General features: G+C 42.2%; 2 protein-coding genes across 3 annotated transcripts; both read right to left on the reverse strand.

Annotated features, from left to right (window-relative positions):
- Nucleotides 1-983: 983 nt before the first annotated feature.
- Nucleotides 984-12828, reverse strand: LSM11 (LSM11, U7 small nuclear RNA associated). The gene is made up of 4 exons (XM_057730078.1): nucleotides 12380-12828; nucleotides 6997-7136; nucleotides 5032-5115; nucleotides 984-4569 (listed from the first exon to the last, which is right to left on the reverse strand). Exons 1-4 carry the CDS (start codon nucleotides 12825-12827, stop codon nucleotides 4159-4161), a joined length of 1083 nt encoding a protein of 360 aa, XP_057586061.1. The 5' UTR covers nucleotide 12828; the 3' UTR covers nucleotides 984-4158.
- A 2438-nt stretch (nucleotides 12829-15266) lies between these two features.
- THG1L (tRNA-histidine guanylyltransferase 1 like) lies at nucleotides 15267-21290 on the reverse strand. Of its 2 annotated transcripts, XM_057730097.1 has the most exons (6): nucleotides 21151-21290; nucleotides 20133-20309; nucleotides 19252-19326; nucleotides 18432-18520; nucleotides 17113-17220; nucleotides 15267-16122 (listed from the first exon to the last, which is right to left on the reverse strand). In XM_057730097.1, the coding sequence occupies exons 2-6, from the start codon at nucleotides 20197-20199 to the stop codon at nucleotides 15961-15963; spliced, it is 501 nt and encodes a 166-aa protein (XP_057586080.1). In that variant the 5' UTR covers nucleotides 20200-20309; nucleotides 21151-21290; the 3' UTR covers nucleotides 15267-15960. The 2 variants fall into 2 exon arrangements, with proteins under 2 accessions (XP_057586080.1, XP_057586070.1); XM_057730087.1 differs by lacking the exon at nucleotides 21151-21290 and having other exon boundaries at nucleotides 19252-19417; nucleotides 20133-20263.
- Nucleotides 21291-23178: the final 1888 nt, after the last annotated feature.

The raw sequence follows: 23178 nt of genomic DNA on the forward strand, positions 1-23178 counted from the left end.
GAAGCTACTGAAACGAGGTTGACTGCATTCTATATCTGGCACAGGAAAAGAAAAATTAAAACAGTCGCAAACCATTATATTTATACCATGATACTCTTAGATGAATCCTGACCTTCCCACAGCAACCATTTCATTCATAAAAAATACATATAGGATTGGAAAGCTTTGGGGCAGCACCAGTGACAGCTAGCTGTCTTTGAATAATTTTTCCTAAAGGCAAAATTAAAAGAAAATTTAAAGAAGTAATTTACAGAACAGATTCTATTTCATGATTTTGCCCATGTCAGCTGCTATGGAAATAGTACAAATAGAAATACAAACATCCACTCTGTATCAAGTTAGGTTTCTATTTTTTCTCAAGGGATAGAAGCAGTACACCTAGGTTTCTGTAAGGCTTCTGAGGATGAAGGGTAGCTCATAGCTCATGGCCTGACCATCTCTAAAGGCACTCCTGGACTACTTCACCATGAGGATAGGTAAAGCCCTTCCTGATTCACTAATGACCCTAGCAAGGATTCCTATGCACCTAGACTTTAATGCTAATGGTTTCTAGGCTTTCTGACTTGACATGCACCATGCACAGAAAGGAAGGAACCAACTGGTCCACGGCCACCTGCCTTAGACACTGGTAACTCTAGCAAACTATCTCACAAAGGGCCCACCTCTGTCATAAATGGTCTCTGAAAGGAAGCAGAAATACTTTCCAAATACTAGCACAAACAACCTAAAGTACAGGCTCTCCTAGTCATGAAGCGGTAGAACCACCTCTGCGAACAAAGAATGGTCCATGAAATTGCTCTGGGGGGTGAAGCCACACCTTCCATTTCTTTTTTTTTTTTCTCTAAATTTATTTATTATTTTTTTGGGGGTACACCAAGTTCAATCATCTGTTTTTATACACATATCCCCATATTCCCTCCCTCCCTCAACTCCCCCCCACCCTCCCTAGAGTCTCCCCCACCCTCCCCGTCCCAGTCCTCTAAGGCATCCTCCATCCTTGAGTTGGACTCCCTTTGTTATACAACAACTTCCCACTGGCTATCTATTTAACAGTTGGTACTATATATATGTCTGTGCTACTCTCTTGCTTCGTCTCAGCTTCCCCTTCACCCCCCGCCCCCCCAAACCTCAAGTTCTCCAGTCCATTCTCTGCATCTGTGTCCTTGTTCTTGTCACTGAGTCACACCTTCCATTTCTTGATCCATTGTTACTTCCTAACATAGCTGGATACTCCTGAGAAGACCTCAACAAGTACACAGGTCTGCCCTGTGAACTGCCCCGAAAACATGCTCCCATGTCTAGAGATTACTTTGAAGAACCAAAGTTGAATGTTCAAAAAGAAATACTAGTGTCTCAAGCTCAAATCCCTGGAGCATACGAGAAGCCAATTTTTGCTGTATTTCGGCTGCTTAGGGTCCCCTCAGTGAGTTGGTGGGGGGCCTCCAGAAATCTACCATTTGGCTGTTACTTTCCCCTTTTCTTTTCTTGCCTTCTCCTGAGCAAGACTTAGCTCTTTCCACAGCAACTTATTAAAATGTCTTAGATGATCACATTTTTGAGCAGCATATACATTTTTAGGACATATTTTTCCTTCCTTTTGAAAAATTTCTCCAATAATAAAGAAAAGGCAATAATTTTTAAAAATTTACTCGTCTAAAAAATGTCTATCATGCTTTGTACAAAACAGCACATTTACTAGATAGTAATCATTACAGAATCACTGTCCAAACCAAAGAAATAAATAGGGGCATATGGGCACATAAGACAGATCACAAACAGTTTTAAAATAATTTTCAGAGCCAGAATTGTTAAGTTGTGTAAAAAGCGGTAAATCAACCCTTATATGGATATATGAAAATTATATGCAAATAAGAAAATGAACATGTGTTTAAAGTAAATCAGGTTAGATTTAATCAGACACTACAATGAATGGAAACTGATTATATTCCTTTTGATTCCAAATTTCTACTTTATTGGGAAAATCTAGTAACCATTACAGCTTCTAGTTGAGGGACAAGAGAACAGAGAGATGGGGACAGCCAAACAGGGAAGAATGGTAAAGAGGTAGAGGCAGGGGTGCCTGATCATTAAACAAGACAACTATTAATTTGGGGAACTGAGATTTTAGACATACTGGTTAGAAGAGATTTAGACTGGCAGATTCCAAAGATAATTGTTCACTAGCATTTGTAACCTAGAACCTCTCTAAATGTTCAGTGCACCTAATCTGGCTCTAAAGAGTATATTTAAAATGCATTTTGAAACAAAATCAAATAAACAAAACAAAACAACTTCCACAGATTCCCTTTTGGGGATGTGTCATTTTTAGATGTGCATCCTTCCTTTGGTGCTGTCATATAAACGCCTCAAAAAGTACAGGGGAATTCCCTCTCATCGTGCCCAGAAAAGGGTGGCGGCTGGGATGTGAGGAACCAGCAAAGAAATGTTACTCTTCTTTTATTGAAGATACTCTTCTGAGAACTTCCATTGTCCCTTAGGAGAAAGGAATGGAACATGGAAAATAGTTCCTGAAGATATCCCTGCCTTGTGATGACAAGATCATAACTGTGACACCTACGGAGATTACTTTCTTATATTACATAGCACCTACCTTGCTCATGAGACATTGAACTTTTACCAAGCTGTGAAACAGAGTGAGTAAAAACTACTCGTGGCACTTACACACGTTAAAAGACTTTAAAATGCCTTCCCCAAATTCTTTTGCTCAGTGCCCCTGTGAGGTAGGTGTCTGGTGGGGAAAAACTGAGGCACAGAGGGGTTAGTCTGCTCTCTTCTCCCTACATGATGAGTCAGAGGCCCAGCTCGCTAATGGACCAGGAGTCCCAGCTCCCTGAACTTGATTCACCTGCTTCTCAGAAGGCTTAAGTTATACAACAAATACAGCAGAGGAAGTTTTTCTTTTCAAATGTTTTAACTAGTTAGCTATTTCTCATTCTCACTCTGAACATAAGTTATCTAAAAGAAAAACAAATAATGCATAAACTAACAAAACGAAAGGTCAATATTGCCTAACAGTCTGTGTCAAGATGTAGCCTATTTTGCACTGGTGATTGGAAAAACATATGATTCAAGTAGAAGTAGTAGCAGGAGGTCTGGTGTCCCTATTACTCAAGCTGGGCTGAGTAAAGTGTCCCTTATAGACACCACCGTTGTATTCTGTGAGAACCTCTTTGGCCTGACACAAGGGAATAAAACTCCACCACTGTTTCATGGAAACCATCCTGAAAGATACTCTAGACAGGGCCAGCCCTGCCTGGAAAGGGTACTCTCAGCCACATGATGAGTGTGTATTACTCAGTTCATGAAGAACTCTTTGAAGCCAGACATGAAGGTCACAGTTCCTGCCATAAAACTCACAGGGCAGATCACACTATATACAGAGGGGCAATACACAGGGTACACGCACTAGCACCATGCCACAGAAGTGAAGGAGAAGGACAAGAGCATCTTATAGTTCCAGCTGGTACACGGCCTGCAGAAGCCACCTCTGGCAAAAGGAAGACCATAATGTGGAGAGGGATAGAAACACAGCATTCATTGCTAGATGCTTTGAGCATACCACCTACACAAATTTCACTCTTAAACTGGTAGCCTTATTATAGATATTAAAAATTACATTTCTTGATCAAGAGAGAATGGTGTAGAGCAAAATTCAAAGGTCAGTTATAAGATGTGGTACAGGGCTCAGGGTGATTTATACAGCTACTCTTAGAAACAAGTTTATGATTACTCAGGGCACTGGCTTTTAGAAATGAGATCATTCTTTTTGAGGTGGTTTTTTCCTTCACCATGCCATAGTGTCTGTGGAGCAAATTCAATTTATACCATGCTCCCTAATACAAGATCTAATATTTGGTTTAAGTGTCTGAAGTAGACCATGATACCAAATAAGATTCATGTACCTCTGTACAGCTTTTACCTTGATATTAATGCAAACACCCACCCACTCTCTTAAGGACTGTTTCCCCTTCAGGGACCTCATCTCCCAGAGGACCCGGGCCTGGCTCTATGTTCTGCACATGCCGGACCAGAGGGAATCATTCCAACTCAGAGTTTTACTGGGATACTAGGATATAGCTTAGCAGCGACTCATGCATTTTATTTCTAAAAACCAAAGCTCAAGTGAGGCCGGGCTGGTCACTGTGCAAGATGAACCAGCAGGACATTCTCGCCTCGAATGAAAATCTGATTTATGTGTCGAGTGAATACCTGCTGGTAATCTACTTTGGGCTTTCGCTTTTTCTTACGGGGCTGGCCCCTGGAAAGGGTGGTAGCCCTGGAAAAGGTACCTCCCGCACTCGACCCATCTGTCCGTGTAGTCCTCCCTGACAGCTCTGACCTGGACTCTTCCCTTACAGATGCCTGCAGGGAAGAAGGGACGGAGCGGGAACGCTTGCGTGAACCCCGGTCAGTGTCTCCTCTTCCCCACACTGAAGCCACCTTCCATGTGGATGTCTGAGAGTATCTGGACAGAGTGGAGTCTTCAACTGCAGACTTAGAATCTGTTTCCTTCTTGGAGGAATCCTGCAGTTTTAGTCGATCAAAGAGCTATAAGGAAAGCAATGACAAATATTAGCCTTCTCTTTAGCTTTCAACATCCCTCTTTCAAGACATAGAAAACTAGATTCCTTAATCATGCTCTGTGGACTGCTTGCTTTGCAATTTTTAAAAAGTTAGTAACAAATTTCCTATTTCTAGCCATAACTCAGATAAATCAATACATACATCAAGAGAAAAGGCACCTGCTTTTTCTATGGTATAAAACTGAAAGACTTTTAAACCTTATAAAAGGTAACTTGTTCCTCGAACAATATGCAAGAAAGAAGCATGGATTCATTTTAGATTCCCTGGGTGCATGAGAAGAGATTAATGAAGACCTTAGTTCAGGCACACCTGATTGACAGCAATAGGGCTTTCCCGCTAGGAAACCATGGTCCCTGGGCTCAGTGATCTTAATTCCTAAGCTTGAAAGCATGTTGGGTACGCGGAAAGTCAGGGGAAACTGCCTACCCTAGTGAGAGTCAATGAAGAATCCCGTTCATATGCTTTGCCTAGAACAGGTTTTCGATAGGTCTCATCCACATCAGTAAGTGCCTAGAGAGAAACAGACCAAAGAGGGGAAAAATAAGGTAGCATTCAAAATATTATTTTTATAGCTTTCAGGAAAAAACTTAAAAGGCAGAATAATATCTAATTATAGCAGAACTAAACTTAACAGGTGACTCTGCTCTTGGGCAGAAACCAAGGGTAATACACACCACCCTCTGAATAGGAATTCCAAGCTGCTATGACCATATAAGATGGGTTTCTCCTATGGTAAGGGGCCTTTACAAATGCAGGGTAGAGGTTCTTAAATTTCAGGGAGCATGAATGTCTAGGAAGTTTATTAAAATATGAATCTAAGGCTACTCTCCTAGAGATTCTAATTCAGAAAGTCAGGGATGAAGCCCAAGAACCTTCTGTTTTAACCAGAAGCCCCACGATTCTGATGCAGGACAGTCTCAGACCACACTTTAAAAAACACTACTCTACTGCTGCTTTTCCCTTCTCAGTCTCTATGTCTTATGATAGCAATTAATAGAGATTAACCAGGGTAACACACAGAATTGCTGGTGAATTCCTGTTGTTGAGAGATCAACCTCACAGGACAGTTGTTGGGATCAAATGAGATCTTATATGAGAAATTACTTTGAAAAGTGTGAATCGCCCTACAAATACAAGCTGACAGTATTATTATTACCACCACTGTCATCAAATACATTCTCTTAAATCTTTCCCTTCAAAGGTAAAAAAAAAATAATAAAATACTTGTCTTACATTTTAGAGATGAGAAAACTGAGGCTCAGAGAAATCACTTTACCTAGAGTCACACAGGTACCAAATGGTAAAGCTAGGATTCAAATCTAGGTTTTTTGATTCCATACGGTTTAAAACATGGTCTCAGAAGCCAGAGAGGATAAGGTGATGGTCCTTTCACTTACTAACAGTGTGATCTGGGACCAATCTTCCAAAATCGCCAGCCTCAATTTCTTCACTTGTGAAACAAAACTGACAGACCTATAACTCATTCATTGAGATATTATATATAAAGCCCTCGGTACAGTATCTGGCACATAGCAAGTATTTAATAAGTATTAGCAACTATTATTATTATCAAAGGGAAGGCACAGATGGAGATAAAGCAAAGGAAAAAAAAAACTGGTGATGAAAGTTCATAGGAAAGAAACACTAGAAAGCCCTGGTGGCTCCTATTTGAACTGCCTCATATTATAGTTGTGGTATAATATATCCCTCTCTCCCTACAAATGTCTAGTAAATAGACAGTAAGCCTCTAGAAGACTGAGGGCACTCAGTGGTACACTCCTTCATAAGGAAACACTATACAAAATGTCTTATTAGTATGTCTGCTTCCTCTCTATCCTCAACTATCTTTCCAAAAGCTGTAGAGTGAAAGTTCCTTACTGAAATTTCTGTACCTAACACTGTGCCCAAAGTGGGAAGTCAATAAATATTTTTAATGAATGAAAAATAGTTGGTAGGAAATCAATATAAAATTACTAAAAGATGAAATAAGTAATTATTCCTTAAGGCTAGATTTCTCAACCCTGGCACTAATAACATTTTGGACCAGATAATTCTTTGTTGTTGGGGGCGGGGGAGTGGTTTCGTGTACTATAAGATGTGCAGCAGCAGCCCTGGCCTCTACCCACTAGATGCCAGTAGTACCCCATCCCACAGCTGTGACAATCAAAAAAATGACATTGCCAAATGTCCCTGGGAAGGAAGAATGGGCAAAATCACCCAAGGTGAAAGCCACTGCCTTTAAAAAGAACTTTCTGTTGTTGCCAAGAGAGTGCAAAGATTCTAGTTCCTCTGGGAAGTTATTCTGGAGGTTTTACTGAATAAGGTCCTTGAGATATACAAAAGATTTAATCCCTAGGAGGTTCTTCAGCCCCTTGAGAAAGGCTTAATTACCATATTCCAGAACTTGTCAAATGCAACGAGGAAGCCCGTACAGACGCCCCGAAGTCCCTTGAAAGTGCGGATGTGAACATTCACCTTCACCCCCTCCCGGATGCAACGATGGAGTTCACCCAGAGGGCTGCCTTCATGCACTGTAACAAGAAGAACAGTCAGCACAGCATGAACACCTGCTCTCATTCCCAGAATTAACAACCAAGACCACCCAACCATCTCCAGCAACACAAGGCAACATGGTGTAGTGGCAACCACACTACAGCAGCAGGAAGGTCCAGGGGCAAAATGGCTAGTGTAGGCAACGCACACTGAATTGAGACAAGATTCCCCGGAACATTGATAAACCAGCTGTATGGCTACCATCCAGATGTTTCACTACCTCTATATCTTATTCCTATAATGTCACTGATTCCAAGAGGCATCATCATTTTAAAACTTTTTTGGACAAAAAAGAAATACATTAAATGTACACATCAGCAGCTATATCCTTCTCAGTTCTATGTCTTGTTAAGACAACCTTTTTCAGGATAAATCTCATGAACCACATATCCAGCTTGAGCCGGCCGAAGAACAGAAACCTTGGTCATAGGTTTAAGGGAAATGAACATATGACTCATTTTCCCTGAAACACATGCAATGGGTCTAAGAGAGAATGGCCCTTTGGCCTTCCCAATCTGAGCTACTTGATGCATGAGCTCTCTGAGGCCACTAGTGTTTCAGTGTATACCATCTTTACACTAGGAGGAAGAGGCCTGGTTGCATTCCAAGCCTTGCTGGTGTAAAGGCACCTGCTGAGCATCTGACTCTTGTGACATTGCTGATAAGCATCATATAAAAAGAGCAGTATGACAATTCACGGAATGCTGGGATTATAAACTGCAGCTTTTAGTATGATGGATTCTTTTTTTCAGAGCTTGGGAGCAAGGTTGAATTTTATTTTTATCATTTCATGTCAACTTAGCCTTCACAATATGCTGACTATACTACACAAAACCTCCCTAAAGAAAACTGAGCGACCGCACGCACATGCGCGCACACACACACACATGCACACACTCATCCTCTCTTTCTCACAGTCACACTCACACATACACAGTCTCATTCTTTCCCCCAAGTTTACAAGGCACAATTCTTTGGAAGTTATTGCCATTGATAGTAAACAAACAAAAAAAATCTGTTTTGTTTCTAGTCGCATAAAAGAGAGCAAGAGTCTTGCACTTCAACTTGGATAACTAAGGTGGTTACTCTTAACCTCCTTACCCCTCACTCATGGATTGGCTTATAAACGATGGCAGTGATAAATTAATAAAAGAAGATACTCTTGCATTAAGTGACTTAGCAGATGAGAAGTAGGAGCTTGTCAGATTGAAGGTTCAGCAAGAAGGCAGAGTTGGAGGCAGAGTGACAGAAACAGTGGCCCTGGAAAGGAACTGGAGAACCTTGGTCTGACCTTCATCATCTATCCCTCCTCTAGCCATCTTTTAAAATTCTTTGAACCTCTGACATATAAGGATGTGAGTATACACACATATCTGGATATGGGTTATAGACAGTATCAAATCAAGCATTGTAAACAACTTTTAGGTCATTATAACTAGTTGTGTGAACTTGGTGAGCAACTTTTTCTCTACAAGTCCAAGTTTCCTCACTCATAAAATGAGATTAGACTAACTTCTAGAGTCATGTAGGGAGTAAGTCTCTATAATTCAATTTCTTAGAAACTGATCACAATGCCTGGATTACTCTGTTTATCTACACACATTCACTCCCCTTTCTCACCATACACATATATGTTTCACAAAAGGTGGAAAGACCACATTTTTTCTAACTTGGAAGAAAATAGGGGCACTACTTCTCCCCATGTACCTCCAAATCAGAGAGAAAGGACAGGCATGCATTTTAACAACAGTCTCTTATTCTAATTAAACAAATGGCAAACTCAGGTTTTCAACCCTCACATCTATACCTTTCTTTTGATTTCTTTTCTTCCAAATATTTAATAAGATGTAATTCCAGGGAGTATTCATCTCCTTATGTGATCAAAAATATAACACTAGCACCACCTATCAGAGCAAAATGCCAAGACAAAAATGAGCTCCACATTCTGAATCAGAAGGCATATATTCTGAATCTCTTTCCAGCACTATTTGTGACAAATTCCAAATGGATATGAGCCAGGCTTCTAGAACTTTATTTTTATGTGTGTGTGTGCGTGCGTGTGCGTGCATGTGTGTGTGTGTATATGTACACATATGCCTTATCTTTGAAGATGTTATTCTTGCAAATCCCACTCTTCATTGCCATTACTCTTGGGCCACACCTTTCCAAATCCAGGTCATTTTTAACCCCACTCTTACTTTTCCCTGCTTGTAGCCAATATTAAGTCCAGACAAAAGATTCTCAATAACTAAGACCTGCCCTTTCTTTTTTCTTTCCACAACCAACAATACCGTTCAGAGCCTCATCAGATGATTGGTTCACTTCAAGAGGCTCCTAGCTCCCCTACTTCACATCAACAATAGCATCAATTATTACTGTCACCAACATTACCATTAATTCCTCAGCCCTCAGTATGGGCCAGGCCCTACAGTAAATTTCACTTTATATATATTATTTAAGCCTCACAATTCAAACACGTTTAAATAATCTGCTCAAAGTTATTTACCTAGCAAACAGCTGAACCAACAGTCAATACTGACAGGTTATATGCATTCTGACCTGGGGCTTTTAATTATGACAGTCTAAAACTAATAATAACCACAACGGTCTACAGCAGTAAAAACAGTGACATTTAATACTCATTGAGAATTTCCCTACATGCCAGGGAACTTCGCTGTTGTAAGTCTTTAAATGTGTTAACTCATTTAAACTTCACAACTAGATTCTATTATTATCCTCACTTCACTTATGAGGAAACTGAGGCCCCAAAGAGTTTAAGTAACTTGCCTAAAGCAAAACAGCTGGAAAGTGGAGGAGTAAGTTTTCAAACCTAGACAATCAAGCCCCTGAGAACGTGCTCTACTCTACCTCCGCAAACACATTCTACTACTAGAAACTCAGCTATTAGAAACATTTGCCCTACAAAGGCTTTTGCTTAAGAATGTACACCATGGTTCCCACTCTCTACCATAACAAAATCAAAGAACAACTCTTTGACTGGTCTTCAAAACATTCTGACTACCAATCCCTTTCTGGACCCAAATTCAGTTCTCACTGCTCTGCAAGCAAACCACATATGCAGCACCCTCCTCCCACCGAAACAAAAAACACACCAAAACAAAAAACAGAAAAAAACAAGCAAGGAAACATTAGAATGTACTCTTCCTCTCCTGAGACTAGCATAATGGTTAAGCACATAGGCCCCAGAGTGAGACAACCCAAGATCAGTGGCAAACTGACTAGTTATATGATGCTGGGCAAGTTGTTGAGCTCAATGAGCCTCAGTTTCCTCATCTATAAAGTCGTACCCAAGGGTAAAATGAGATATAATGCATCTAAAGGGCTTAACACTGTGTATAGCACACACTGGCTCCGTAACAGCAGTTTTAAGGAACAACAATAAAATTATCACCTGACAAAGGGGCGTGAGGAAACTTTCTGGTGTGGATTTGTTCTGTATCTTGATTGTGGTGGTGATTTCACAACCATACACCTCTCAAAACTCACTTTAAAAGAGTGAATTTTGCTATGTGTAAATTACACCTCAACAGTCTGATTTTTAAACAATTATTATCTTCAACCATGCCCTTCCTTAACTTCAAGACCTAAAGGTGACCTCCTATATGAACTCTTTCTTGAAAAAAATCTAATCATCACCCATGTTTCTGTACTTTTTTTGCTTTCTGAAGGTCATCGACTCTTTATGATATCTAGCCATCTCTACCATGTACACCCAACTGTTTCCAGTGGTGGGATTAAAATTTTCAGTGCCACGGGCACATTCTGAGACTTTGATTCCAGGCATATATTTATCGTGGGAGGTCAATAAAGTTGGCTTTCACACTCTTGCATACCAATAATATAGCAAAGTGCTCCACAGGTGAAAGCCCAAACCACCCACCACACAGAAATATTTCTTTTCTTTTGAAAATCTTGGAAGCAAAGCAGTAATTGGCAAAATGGAAATATATGTTACAATCTGAGACTTGGAGTGCCACTCCAAGATCTCAATGATCTGATAGTGGCAAAAAGTATGGGCAAAACAAGGTCCCTCAAACTGCTCTTAATTTAGGAACATACATAATCAATCTTTGTGTCACTGCTGGACAAGTAAACTGGAGTAAATACTAGTTAGGCAGGGATGCTCTGGCATAGTAAATCATCTGAGAAAGGCACCCCTAATAGCACTCAGCAATTCAGGATGTTTCTCTCTTAACAAACACATTTCTAGGAACGAAACAAAATATTCCTTTGCTTAGCACAACCCTCCATTCCAAAAGCAGTGATTTAATAATGCCACAATTTAGCTATCAGGATACAGATGCTTTGAATGGCTAAGTAGGTCATTGTGTTCATGGGGCAGATGTCAGAACTGTTTGCCAGATGAAAAAGGTATAACCCTGGGCTGTTTTTATTCCATTTATACAAGACCTAACTCATACATTAGCAACCTCTGCTGTTTACAGCTTTACTCTAAGGATCTATTAGGAGGCTGCAAGAAATTCCCTTGTGCCATTTACACCTTCAGAACTTAAAATAACCTGTGCGTGTGATAATACGAGCCTGACAGACACAGTCCTGCGCTCAGCCTGGCAAAGTGGCTGTAAAACAGTGTCTGTGCTTTAGTGGCGCTTTTGTGCCTGCTGCAATCCAGCACTTGTGATTTGCTAATACGAACACATGTGTATCAAGACCCTGTAGCCCTTCTACTCGCCGCACTGAGAACGAGCTGTCACTTAGTATACAGGGGTTATGAGATTACGGCCCCTGTGCTATCCGAACAGATTTCCTCATACCGCATCCCATCATCCCCAGATCTCACTGACCAAACACCGTCCCTCCCCCTCACCGTGCGTGGTCCCAAGACCTCAGCACCTCTGCAAACCCTCCCTGTATGTCCCATTTCCAGGCCCACCACCTCTCCAAACCCTGTCGTCCCCCCGCCCCCACCCGCCCCGTCGCCTCTACAGAGCCTTTCTTCAGGCTCCCCAACACCTTTACGCCCGTCACCCAAGCAGACTCTCCTCATGACTATTCATTACCTCCACAGCCTTATCACTCTTCCCCCACGGCTCATGCAGACCCTTCATTCCTCAAGCCGACCCTCCCCACGGTCGCTGACTCTCTCTTCACCCTTCACCGAGACCCTTCACCGAGACCCTCCCCCCGAGGCACGCTGACACGCGCCAGCGCCTCCAGGGCCCCCGCCCGCCGGACTCACAGGGCATTCTCGTGAGCACGTTGCGCGGCGCCTTCCTGCTCCGGCCCGGACCCCGCCGCCTCGCCCCGGCGGCCTTGTCCCCTTCCTCCTTGGCCACCATGAGGCGGCGGAGGCGCTGGATGCGCTCGGGGTCTGGGGCGGGGGCGTCCGGGCGGCGGCGGGTCCTGCCCGAGGGCCCGGCGGCAGCGGCGGCCGGGCCCCCCGAGCCCGCGGCCGCGCCCCGCGCCCGGCCGCGCCCGCCGCCCCGGCACCCGGTCCTGAGGAAGCTCTCGTACTCGGCCAGGTTGTTGAAGCAGGGAGCGTTGGGGTAGGGGATGGGAGGCAGGCGGGGCGCGTATAGGGCCAGCAGCGGGTCGAAGCTGTCGGAGCTGACATCCAGCCGCGGGCTGGGCGGCCGCGCGGGGCTCCCGGCGCGAGCCGACCTCGCCCCCCGCTCCCGCTCCTCCATGTTTGAAAGGCCCGCAAGCCGAGGCCGATGGGAAGAAGGAGCGGGGCCGCCAGAGGGCGGCAGTGCGCAGCCGCGGCGCGGCCGCCGGGGGGCAGTATCTGCCCGCGCTCGGCGCCGCCGGAGGTGTGGCGGGCGGCCGCGACCCGCCCGGGCCTCGCGGCGCGTCAGCATTCGGGGAAGGGGGTGATTTGCTTTAGCTCAGTGTTTCCCTGTCTATCTCATTATCACTTTGGGTGTTTGCTAATGGTGCAGATTCGCCGGGGGTGGAGCCCGGAACCGGCCTCGTAATGAGATTCCCAGGTGTTTCTCTGCTCTTTGGACGGCGCTCTGCTCTTAGCTTAGCTGGCGGGAAGCCGTGGGAAGAGGGCAAAGGCTGCCCCAGTTTGCTCTCATGCTGAGTACCACTGGGGTTTAGCCTGGCTGGGCTCCAACTGTGTAGCTTCTCTGGGTCTTTACATTCTCATCTGAGAGAGAATAGAAATAAATGGCTGCCTACCTCACAGAATTGTCCGAAGGACGAAGAGATACTGCATGTAGAGCGTGTAATAAATGCTCTATCAGTGTTAACTCATACTGGTTAAGTGTGCAACGAAACTGAAGGATGATGGGTGGACTTAGTACTGCATTTCCTACACCCTATGCAAAGAGAAACTTACACATACACCAGAAAGACACTAGTATTAAGTAAATTCACAGTCACTGATCTAAGCATTGCAAAGCACCTAGAGGAAATGGGGATCCCGCAATTGGAGGACAAGATGATGGAAGATTTACAAAACGTGGTTGTACTTTAGAGTCTCTGGTCAGCGGAACATTTTTTAGTTTTCGATATTAAAATAATAGTCTGCACCAAAGGCCCAGATATTACCCCCTCATCCAGCACAGCCAAGATATTTCCAGTCGCCTACAGGCCATGCAAATCACTTTCCTAACTGCCACCACTCACTCTCCCAAACTGCTATCAACTGGTATTAATTCTATATTAGTTGCTTTTGTGTATGTTTTAAAGTTTCCTTAAGGTTTGGAAAGGAAGCCCGAGAGAATACTATTCTTTTGGAGAGCAGAATGAAAATTAATAAGCCGTTAAGTATACTTTAGAATGAATACATGCTGCAAAATAAAGATAACATAACCATGCAACAATGCTTCTGCTAGCACCACATAACTCAACAGGTTTAATTATGGCATATAATATTATACCCAGGATATTCCTCTGCTCAAAACCCCCTACCCCAGCACAAACCTCAAACCTGCAAACTGCCAACAATTCAATGAGCAAGTGCGCATCCCCTTGTCTTATAAGAAAACCAAGTGATAGCATTTGTGGTGTCACATGACACCCACAGAAAACGAAACTTCCTTGGTTGGTTGTCTTGAAAATCTGTACTAATACCTACTTATCTATATTTGTTTTGATATAAAATGTTAAAATTTACTTACAATTAAGTTACCTTTGCCAATCAAGAGCTACATTCTTATTGCCTTACCTGGCCTATCACAGTATATCCAGGTGTACTAGTCTAGGTATATCATATTTGGGCCTTGTTAACCAAAGTGTGATTTATTTACCATATCCACCAAAAGCCTTTGAACCCCAAAATCTTCCTGGGGAGAGCCTGGAACAGGCATTTTAAGTGAGCATTTCAAGTAAATTTTTGCATCCATAAGTCTGTGAACCACCACTGTGATGAAGGGATGTGAGCCTGCCTTACGTAAAGACATACACACATGAAAGTTGGACTCATACTGCATTTGTATGAAAAAAATAAATGAAAAATTAGGCCAAGGGAGTTGAAACCTTTTTTTCTTTCAAAGAAATTTTATCAATTACCAAACATGAGCCATGTCTCCTGTTCCTGTGGAGTAAGGAGAACAGGGAGGGAAAAAGAGGCATCGACAGATGGGGTGTCAATTAGTGAGGGATGAGACCAGCCGTGGCCCTTTCAAAAATACATTTTCTTCTTGGCTGTAAATTCTATAATGCAAGACCAGGCACTGGGATGTGGGTTGTCTCTTTAATTAATTCTTTATAGAGCCAAATTAATCTTTTCCCTCTAAAATATAAAATGAGGACAAGAGGAAATGTGAGTTCTCTACCACCTATCCCCACTGCTTCCTCCCTTCAGAGGCCAACAGCCTGGCAACACGCAGTTCCTGCTGCTCCTCACCCAACTCCACGGGCCCATCAGCAGGTAGAATCGTTAGGACTCCTCTGCCACCTGCTACCTGTGGCCCCAAGATGAGTGCTGGCCCGTCTGCTCTCCAGCTCAAATGCCATTGTTCTGATTACACAGAGGCCACCTGAGAATCTTTTCCAGGAAGTCCAGCAGGAAGGTGACTTTCAAAACTGAAGTGCCTAGAGAACAGAGTAAAGGTTTCCTCCTCCTCGTTCGTTCATTCTCCTGTTTTCTTTCTCTCATATAGACACATAATTCTCCTTCTTAGAAAGGGGTAAGCGGCCTTGTAATCACTGCCCCTGGCAAGCCGATGATGATGGTCACGCGAACAGCTCCACAAAACCCACCTACAGGATGGTCACACAAGCACATCCAGACTACAACTCGTTTGTTCAGCTCAAGCTGCCAATTTGCAGATTGGCACAAAGCCCTGAGTTTGCCCTGGAATTCCTGAATTCAGAGGCATTGAGCAGGCATCCACGTCTGGCAAAGATGAATGCAAGTAGATGGGTGGCAAAGGTGAGGTTAACACGCGTCACTGGAGTCTGTGGCTAAGAACAGGTGGGCGAGAGTAAGGTTTGGGCTCATCTTCTATCATAAGTGAAAAGAGCTTGACAGGTTTTTATAAGACTTATGCCACAATCTAAAAATGATTCATTCTGTGAGGCATAAAATAGTTCTTGCTTTATAAAAATAGTACCACGATTTTTTTTAAACACACTTTTACCAAAGGAACATTTCAACACTGCAAAAAAAAAAAAAAAAAAAAAAGGTGTTCCACTTAAAGCAGGACAAGATACACCGCCCACATCCATCCCTTCTTTCTCTGTTCCCCTCCCAACCAGAGTCACGTCACTCCCAGGACACTGTTCTGCATTGCACAGATGCTAGGGCCACCTAAGGCCAGATATGGGGGCCCTACATGGTCAAGCATGCCAGGATTGAAAAGCAAAGGGTCAGCTGTCTTCATCTAGGATCTCTGGATGTTCCTTCCAGAAAGCATCCCCAATGATGTCACAGTGTAAGGGCACCGCCTTAGTCCTGGTCCGGGTCACCACCATCTTTTTTCCTTCCATTTCTGCTGGCAGCGTAACTTCTCTTGTCGTGACTTCATCCACCTGTAGGTAAAGTTAAAATAGTGACATGTTAACTAGAGAGTAGATTTGGGAGAGAAGAGGGGAAAGTGGGGGACGTTTACTTTTCTACTTTATATACTTCTGACAAATATATATTTTCAGGCATATATATATCCACACATTTCTTTACAACTAAAATTACTTTTTAAAAAAGTTATGTTGCTGTATTTTGAAAGATCTCAGGAACAAAGAAGGGATTTTATGTTCCCTGTTAGCAATAACCATAGAATTAAAAATATTTCTGCTCTCCCACTTGCATTAAGAAGGATCTAAGTCTGTGCCAAAGAACAAATGTTTTAAAAATACTAAAAGAGCTGAAGTTGCCAGTGGGATACCTGACACCCCTTAATACTTGAAAATACTCATTTCAGAAAAAATTACTTTAGACAGAAGGAAATAAATTTAGGGACATCATTACACCCAGGAGCTGCATTAGAGCAAAAATATTGGTAAAATTAAGGATATAGGTGAATGTACAGACAGAATATTAAGTCTGAATGTCTAGGGAATCTCTCAAACATTCAGCAAGGGACAGAACCCTCATATACAACATCAGTTCCTCAGATTATAGTTCTCATGGGATAGATGGACCATTTAATGAAGTTATCCAGTGTGGGAGAAATTATTTTTTAAATGTTCTCTGAATGCAAAAATTCTCATATCTACACTGTACCTATTTAAAGGGGTTTGATTTGATTTGGGGAGAGCTTATGACACGGAAGAATAAGTGTACTAATTCTAAAGTCTGTGATTCTACTTGCAGAAGGGGGGAGTCCAGATCACAGAGTTCACTGACAAACTGACAAAATGAGCATCCACAATAATAACCTATAGCATCTCGCTGTGGGAAGGGTCTAATTTGTGATTGTGACTGGAATCACATCAGCATACAGGAAGCAGGCAAGACAAAGCCTGGCATGGGCACAGGCTTTCTTTCTAACCTCCGTTTTTCCTTGGACATAACAGCATTACCTTCTGCCATATCAACACAGTCCCCTTCCTATACATCAGTGGCTCATTATTGTAGTTTATGTTGAATTCAGAAAATAAAATCTCATTCTTGTCTGCTGCAAGAGTTCCCTGAGGAAACAGAAACAGATGTAAAAAGCTTTGTAGGTCTTTTCGCTCCCCTAACCCCACCTCTCCATTCCACTCTCTAAATTTCCACAAACAAATCAAGAAGTGGAAGCATTTCATAAACATCATGTTTATATATAATATATAAAAGAATTTTCATTTTAAGAGTAATTCAAATCTTATTTAAATATTGAAATTCATAAAATTCTCTTCTGTAGCAAATAACTGTCTTCACCAGTCACTATTGTGATGGGATGAGAGGAACTGATAGTAAGAGTACCAATTCTCTACTAGATAGTTTGTGTGTTTTATCTGACCCTCATAACCATCTCCATTTTAGAGATGAGGGCTCTGAAGCTTAGAAATATTACATAAATTTTCTAAGGCCAAAGGTGCTCTTATAAGAATCAAAATCTAAACTCAGCGCTTCCAAACTCTGGCTAGATCTACAAGTCTTCCTATTATTGCTATATATACATCTTTATCATTACTGTTAAAAAATGACAACCATTTACTGAGTCATTATAACATACCAGGCACTGTAATAGGAGCTATTACAACACATCATCTCATTTCACGGTTAGTTTTCCTACAAAAGGCACGGTCATCTACTAATAAAGGCCAGTATTTATTAGGTACTTACAGTGTGCCTTGTAGTAGCCTATATGTGCTTTACATGCATCATGCCATTTAACTCTTACCAGTAACCTATGAGGTAGTAACTATTATTTTCCACATTTTACCTATTAAAGACTAAGGCAGAGAAGTAAAATTAAACAAAAGCATCTGAGTACAATTATTTGACCCCCAGAGCCTAAACTCTTAATGATATACAGGAGTCCTAACCCCAAGAAACTCCAGGGCCCCAGCAGGGAATAACAAGGATGAAGCAGCCAGGTGGGGCTGACAAAAACGAAGAGCACGTGCCCTGTAGAGGGGGCAGCCAATACACAGCTCCAGCCAAGCATCACCATGTGGGAGTGTAGAGCCATTAATTCCATTTTTCAGCTGAGGACACTGAAGCCCAGAAAGTAGTAACAACTTACCCACAGTCACAAACCAAGCAAGCAGCAGATCTGCTACTACTATGATCATTATATCTTTTCAAAACAAAGCTGTAAAAATTTAACAGCTTAAAAAGAAGGCAAAATGTCATGAGAGAGCATAAACTGTGCCCCTCCCCCTTAAGTATTAATGCAGTAAGATCTTTATACCTGTAATCTCTCTTGGGCCTGTACTGGTGTTAATCCAGACTGCTGTACAAGTGCCCAGAAAACTGTATTATAAAGATTATTGATATGACCTGTAAGGAAAACAGAGTAGCATTGTGTATGCATATATAATCTTTATTCAACATTCATCCTTCAAAGAGTACTGAAGCCCCACCTTTCTCCTCTTTAAAGTAAAGAGACCTCAGAAACATTTAGTTACTTGCCCAAAGCCATACAACACAGGGAACATAGGGAGACGTGGTCAAGCAGAAAAAAACTTTTATTTCCTAACAGTTTTATCCTGTCATTTCAGTTGTGTTTTACACAAATCTGTTAACTTGTGCACTAACCTAAGGGATACTTTCAAAGTTATTTGATTTATATATTCCCACCTCTTTTCCAGTTCTTCTGGCAAAATCAAGACACACCAAATGAATAAAAGTCTCACAAACATTTCATCATAGTCATGTAAGGCAGGGTCACAACTTGAATACCCACTGATGCCAGCACGAACATAAGTGTGTAAAGCAGAGTAGGTGACCCCAGGGAAACTACAGAATGGTAGAGGCTGAGGCACACTGGCTCCTGTGTGCGTGCGTGTGCATCTGTGTGTATAAAGGCAGCAGTCACTACACAGGTTCTAACCAATACTAAGTGGGAATATAGACCTAGTATTGCCAGATCTTCAAGTATCTTCAACTAATTTAAAAAACTTGAAATACTGCATTCCAAACAAAATTCAAAGCCAAAACTGTATCAGACTATCACCTCTAATATAAGGAATTAGTGGTATAACTACATCTGTTTATTTGGTTTCACTTACAATCTGCTTGCCGCCAGCTGAGATAGTCCTTTAAGGTCTGGTTACTAGGATACACCACAACTCTTCCATCAAAGCCTGGAGGATACAGAAGGGGCTGGTCCTCAAAGTAATTCCGCCAATAAAACACATAACTGGAGGCGAACTGGGAGACCACGTGAGTCATAAACTTACTTGCAAAAGGCACATTGGGTGGAGTGAGAAAAGAGAAAATACATGATATTAATTCAACACCATGACAGGGTCTGTGGGTGTAACAGAGAGATAACACAAACTGTCCAGCAGGCCAAGAGATAAGATGTGTTGGGTCAAGAAAAACTATTTTGATATTTCAGTTATATATTTAAAATGCAGCCTGCCTCTCCTTCTGGTCATGTAGTAGCAAATTACTAGTCATGTAGTAGCAAATTACTACTCAGGTAAGTAATTTGCTAATATCAAATGTTTCTCTGTAGGATGTGGTGTGAATTTATGGTTCAAGAGGTTTCTTTTTCAAGTCTTGGAAGGACGGGAACTACTGTTTTAAAAACATACCAATTCATTACATAATCTGTTTTCTGTAAGAGTTCCAACATACTGCCAACTCAAATATCATGTTTGTCTAATTTGTACTGAGATCCTCCTTAAGTAAAAGTTTAGTCTCTGTTTCTAGTGTTAATGTTCAATGCCAGATCAGTCTAGAAGCTAAGGTGATGGGGAATGGAGGGAAAATAATTAAATAAAAAGGCATATAGAATGCCCAGATAGCAGATGGAAGTTCAACAGTCTAACCTGTTACATACCTACATTCTGCAGCTGCAAATACAACAGTCTGTAAGTTTGTGATTAAGCAGAAATCAAATGCTGGTAGGAAATATTCTGAAGGAGCTAGGCCATAGAATTACCTGGCTCTTCTTTTAAACCAATTGCTTTTCCGCTTGAACACAAAGCTGTACTCATCACTCTGTCCATATGCAATCACAATATCCTCCAGTTCTTCCATTACAGTCTGGGCACATTTGGTCATTAGATGGAGAGCACGGCTGTCATTAGGTTTTGTAAAGTTGTGCTTGTCAGCAAATCTTCATAAGGGAAAAAGAAGAGGGAAAAGGGCATGGATGGAAGAGCGCTTGTCATTAATACCACGGATCAAAGAGGCTGTTCAAAGAGGAAGATACTGTAATAGTGCTGTGAGTCCAAACATTCCAGGAGCCACAACCTGACCCATTTCGTTAAGAACTCTAGTTTTTTTCTTGCTCTGACCAACTGAGAAAAAGGAACATAAACACTAAGTCTCCATTCCCTTTTCTGTGAAATGGGGACAAAGTGACTTCCTAACATTATCCTGAAAATTAGAGGGAGATAACAAATATAATAACTATGCCTGGCTCCTTGGACGTGCTCAATAAATGTTAACTACAATAATCATTACTAAAGTGGCACGTTTTAAGACTGAAATCCCCGTCTTTCTATTACACTTCTTTCTTTTTTTATGACTTTTTCCCTCCTGAATCCAGTCCACGTGGCCTGTTACTGGCAATGAAACAAGAAGATACTCTATACTGTTGCCCACACCAAGGCCTAAACAGGCCGCTGAAGTCAAACCTCAAAGACACTAACAAAATAGCTTGGCAATTGGTTGAAGAGCTGAAATAATGTTCCCGAGAGTGACTTTCTCTACCATAGCCTTGCTAATGGACACCCCAGACCAGCTCCTCACCAGGGGAGCACCCTGTAGCATTTAACTACCCAGACCAGCTCGCGTTCAAGCCGGTTGCAGTCAGCACGAAGGGCGATGCTCAATGCCGCGCTCTCATTGGCTGCTGCGTTATCCCGGTAACCATGAGCTACGGGAGGCGACGGGGATGCCGGATTCCCCGGAAGCGCTGGCTAGCCACGCAGCCCCGGGCCGAGTTCGCTCACCGATGGAAATTCTTGCCATCCAGCCGCACCACCACCCAGCAGTGGGCCAGGCATGTGTCGTCAGCCTCGAAGTCCCGCACGTATTCGAACTTGCTCTTTGCCATGGGCGCTCCCAACTTCAAGCACCGTCTCAGAGTGACGGAAGTGGCAGCCAAACAACTGCGACCTTTCACTATGGTAGTGGCCCACATTTCCCCCACGGAAGAAAAAGGAGAAGCTCCGCCCCGGAAGTTCCTGTATCTTTTCGTGGTCGCTCTAGCCTTAGTGGAGGCCAGCTTCTCTCTCGCCTCTCCTTGTAGTTCCTAATGGACTTCCGAGCCTGGAAGGAGGGTTCCATTCTTCCCTTAGCGCTACTTCCGTCCTACCGAGAACAAATAATTCTCACGAAATTTTAAAAAATTAATTTCTGTCCAAGTTTGAAGGTTTAGTTGTGATTTCTTCCTTTCCAAATAGCATTTGTTAATTTATTGTAGAAAATGTGGAATATGTCGAAGAATGTAATTAAGAAAATAAACACTTAATGTCTCCCCTCTCCCCGTGAGAGCATTGTGGATGGTTCCTTCCAGTCTCTTTTTGTATGTTTATACAGGGAAACACACAAAATTGGAATCAGACACCTGTAAAATTTTTTTATGTTTTCCACTCATCTTGAGTATTTTCCAAAGTTATTAAATATTCCAAATCGTGACTTTAAAAAACAAAAACAAAAACAAAAACGACTATTATTTTAACATACGTATTGCTAAAGTAACTCATTCAACTTTTCCACAAAGACTCAATGTTTGAGATCTTGTTGCTGGTAGATACTAGTAAAAATAAACCCCTAATATTTGTACAATGCCCTGTGATTTATAAAGGTCTTTTGATTTCAATATTCCTCAAGAGAATATTATTCAAACAATATAAAAGATACATGGTGAAAAGTAAATCACTGACTCCTAAATCCCTACTTTAAGCAATTACTGTTACCAGTTTCTTGTACATCATTCAGGTAGAGAGATAGAGATAGAGATGGACATAGACAAAGAGATAAAGGTGTGTTTTGTTTTGGGGTAAATTATGCTCAGAGACTGAGATTGTCTTTGCTAATGTTTTATTTACTATAGGTTTACTGTGGGAATTATAATTTCACAAGCCAATAGCATACAGGATATGTCTCTTAATAAGCCAATAAATAACATTCTCCAAATTATAGATTGATTACACGATTTTTCCAGGCAAGAGGAGATAAGAGAAAGTCCAAACTCAGTTGAGGTGTATCTTTCCTATGAGTTTGGTTTTCAGGAAAGTCAGCTTAGCCAGCCACAAGCTGATGTCCAGCTGTGAGCTAAACGAAAGTGAAAAGTCCCCTGTTGCTAAAGCATGTTGTTAGGGAATGAAGGCTGGTGTTGAGGGACAAGATGATCTTTGCAGCGTCCCTGCACAGCTTTCACCTTTGCTGGTAAAAGAGTCACTTTTACCCGAGCAGGAGCTTATGCCCCAGGGGTCTTCAGAAAGCTGTTTAGGGCAGTGAAGAGTCACCTTGCCCAGGTCAAAATTCTCAGACAGTCTTCACAAACTCTGGGTACTTGTAGTCTAAATTTCTCCGCACCATAGTTGCTTCTTAGTCTGTTTTTATTGATAAGCCCCCAGTGGGGCCCCTCTGCAGCTCAGAGTGCTTATCTATGACAACAGATGAGATAATGACATTCTGACACAACTTACTTCATTCTTATACTAAAACAACTTTATTTCTAAAAACAACTTTTAGGGCTTCCCCCATGGCATAGTAGTTAAGAATCCACCTGCCAATGCAGGGGACATGGGTTCAAGCCCTGGGCTGGGAAGAACCCACGTGCTGTGGAACAACTAAGCCCATGTGCCACAACTACTGAGCCTGCGCTCTAGAGCCTGCAAGCCACAACTGAGCCCATGTGCCACAACTACTGATGCCTGTGTGCCTAGAGCCTGTGCTCTGCAACAAGAGAAGCCATGTTAATGAGAAGCCCGTGCACGGCATCAAGCAGCAACGAAGACCCAACACAGCCA

Source organism: Hippopotamus amphibius, chromosome 1 (genome assembly GCF_030028045.1).
Source record: "Hippopotamus amphibius kiboko isolate mHipAmp2 chromosome 1, mHipAmp2.hap2, whole genome shotgun sequence".
In the NCBI taxonomy this organism is placed as follows: Eukaryota; Metazoa; Chordata; class Mammalia; order Artiodactyla; family Hippopotamidae; genus Hippopotamus; species Hippopotamus amphibius.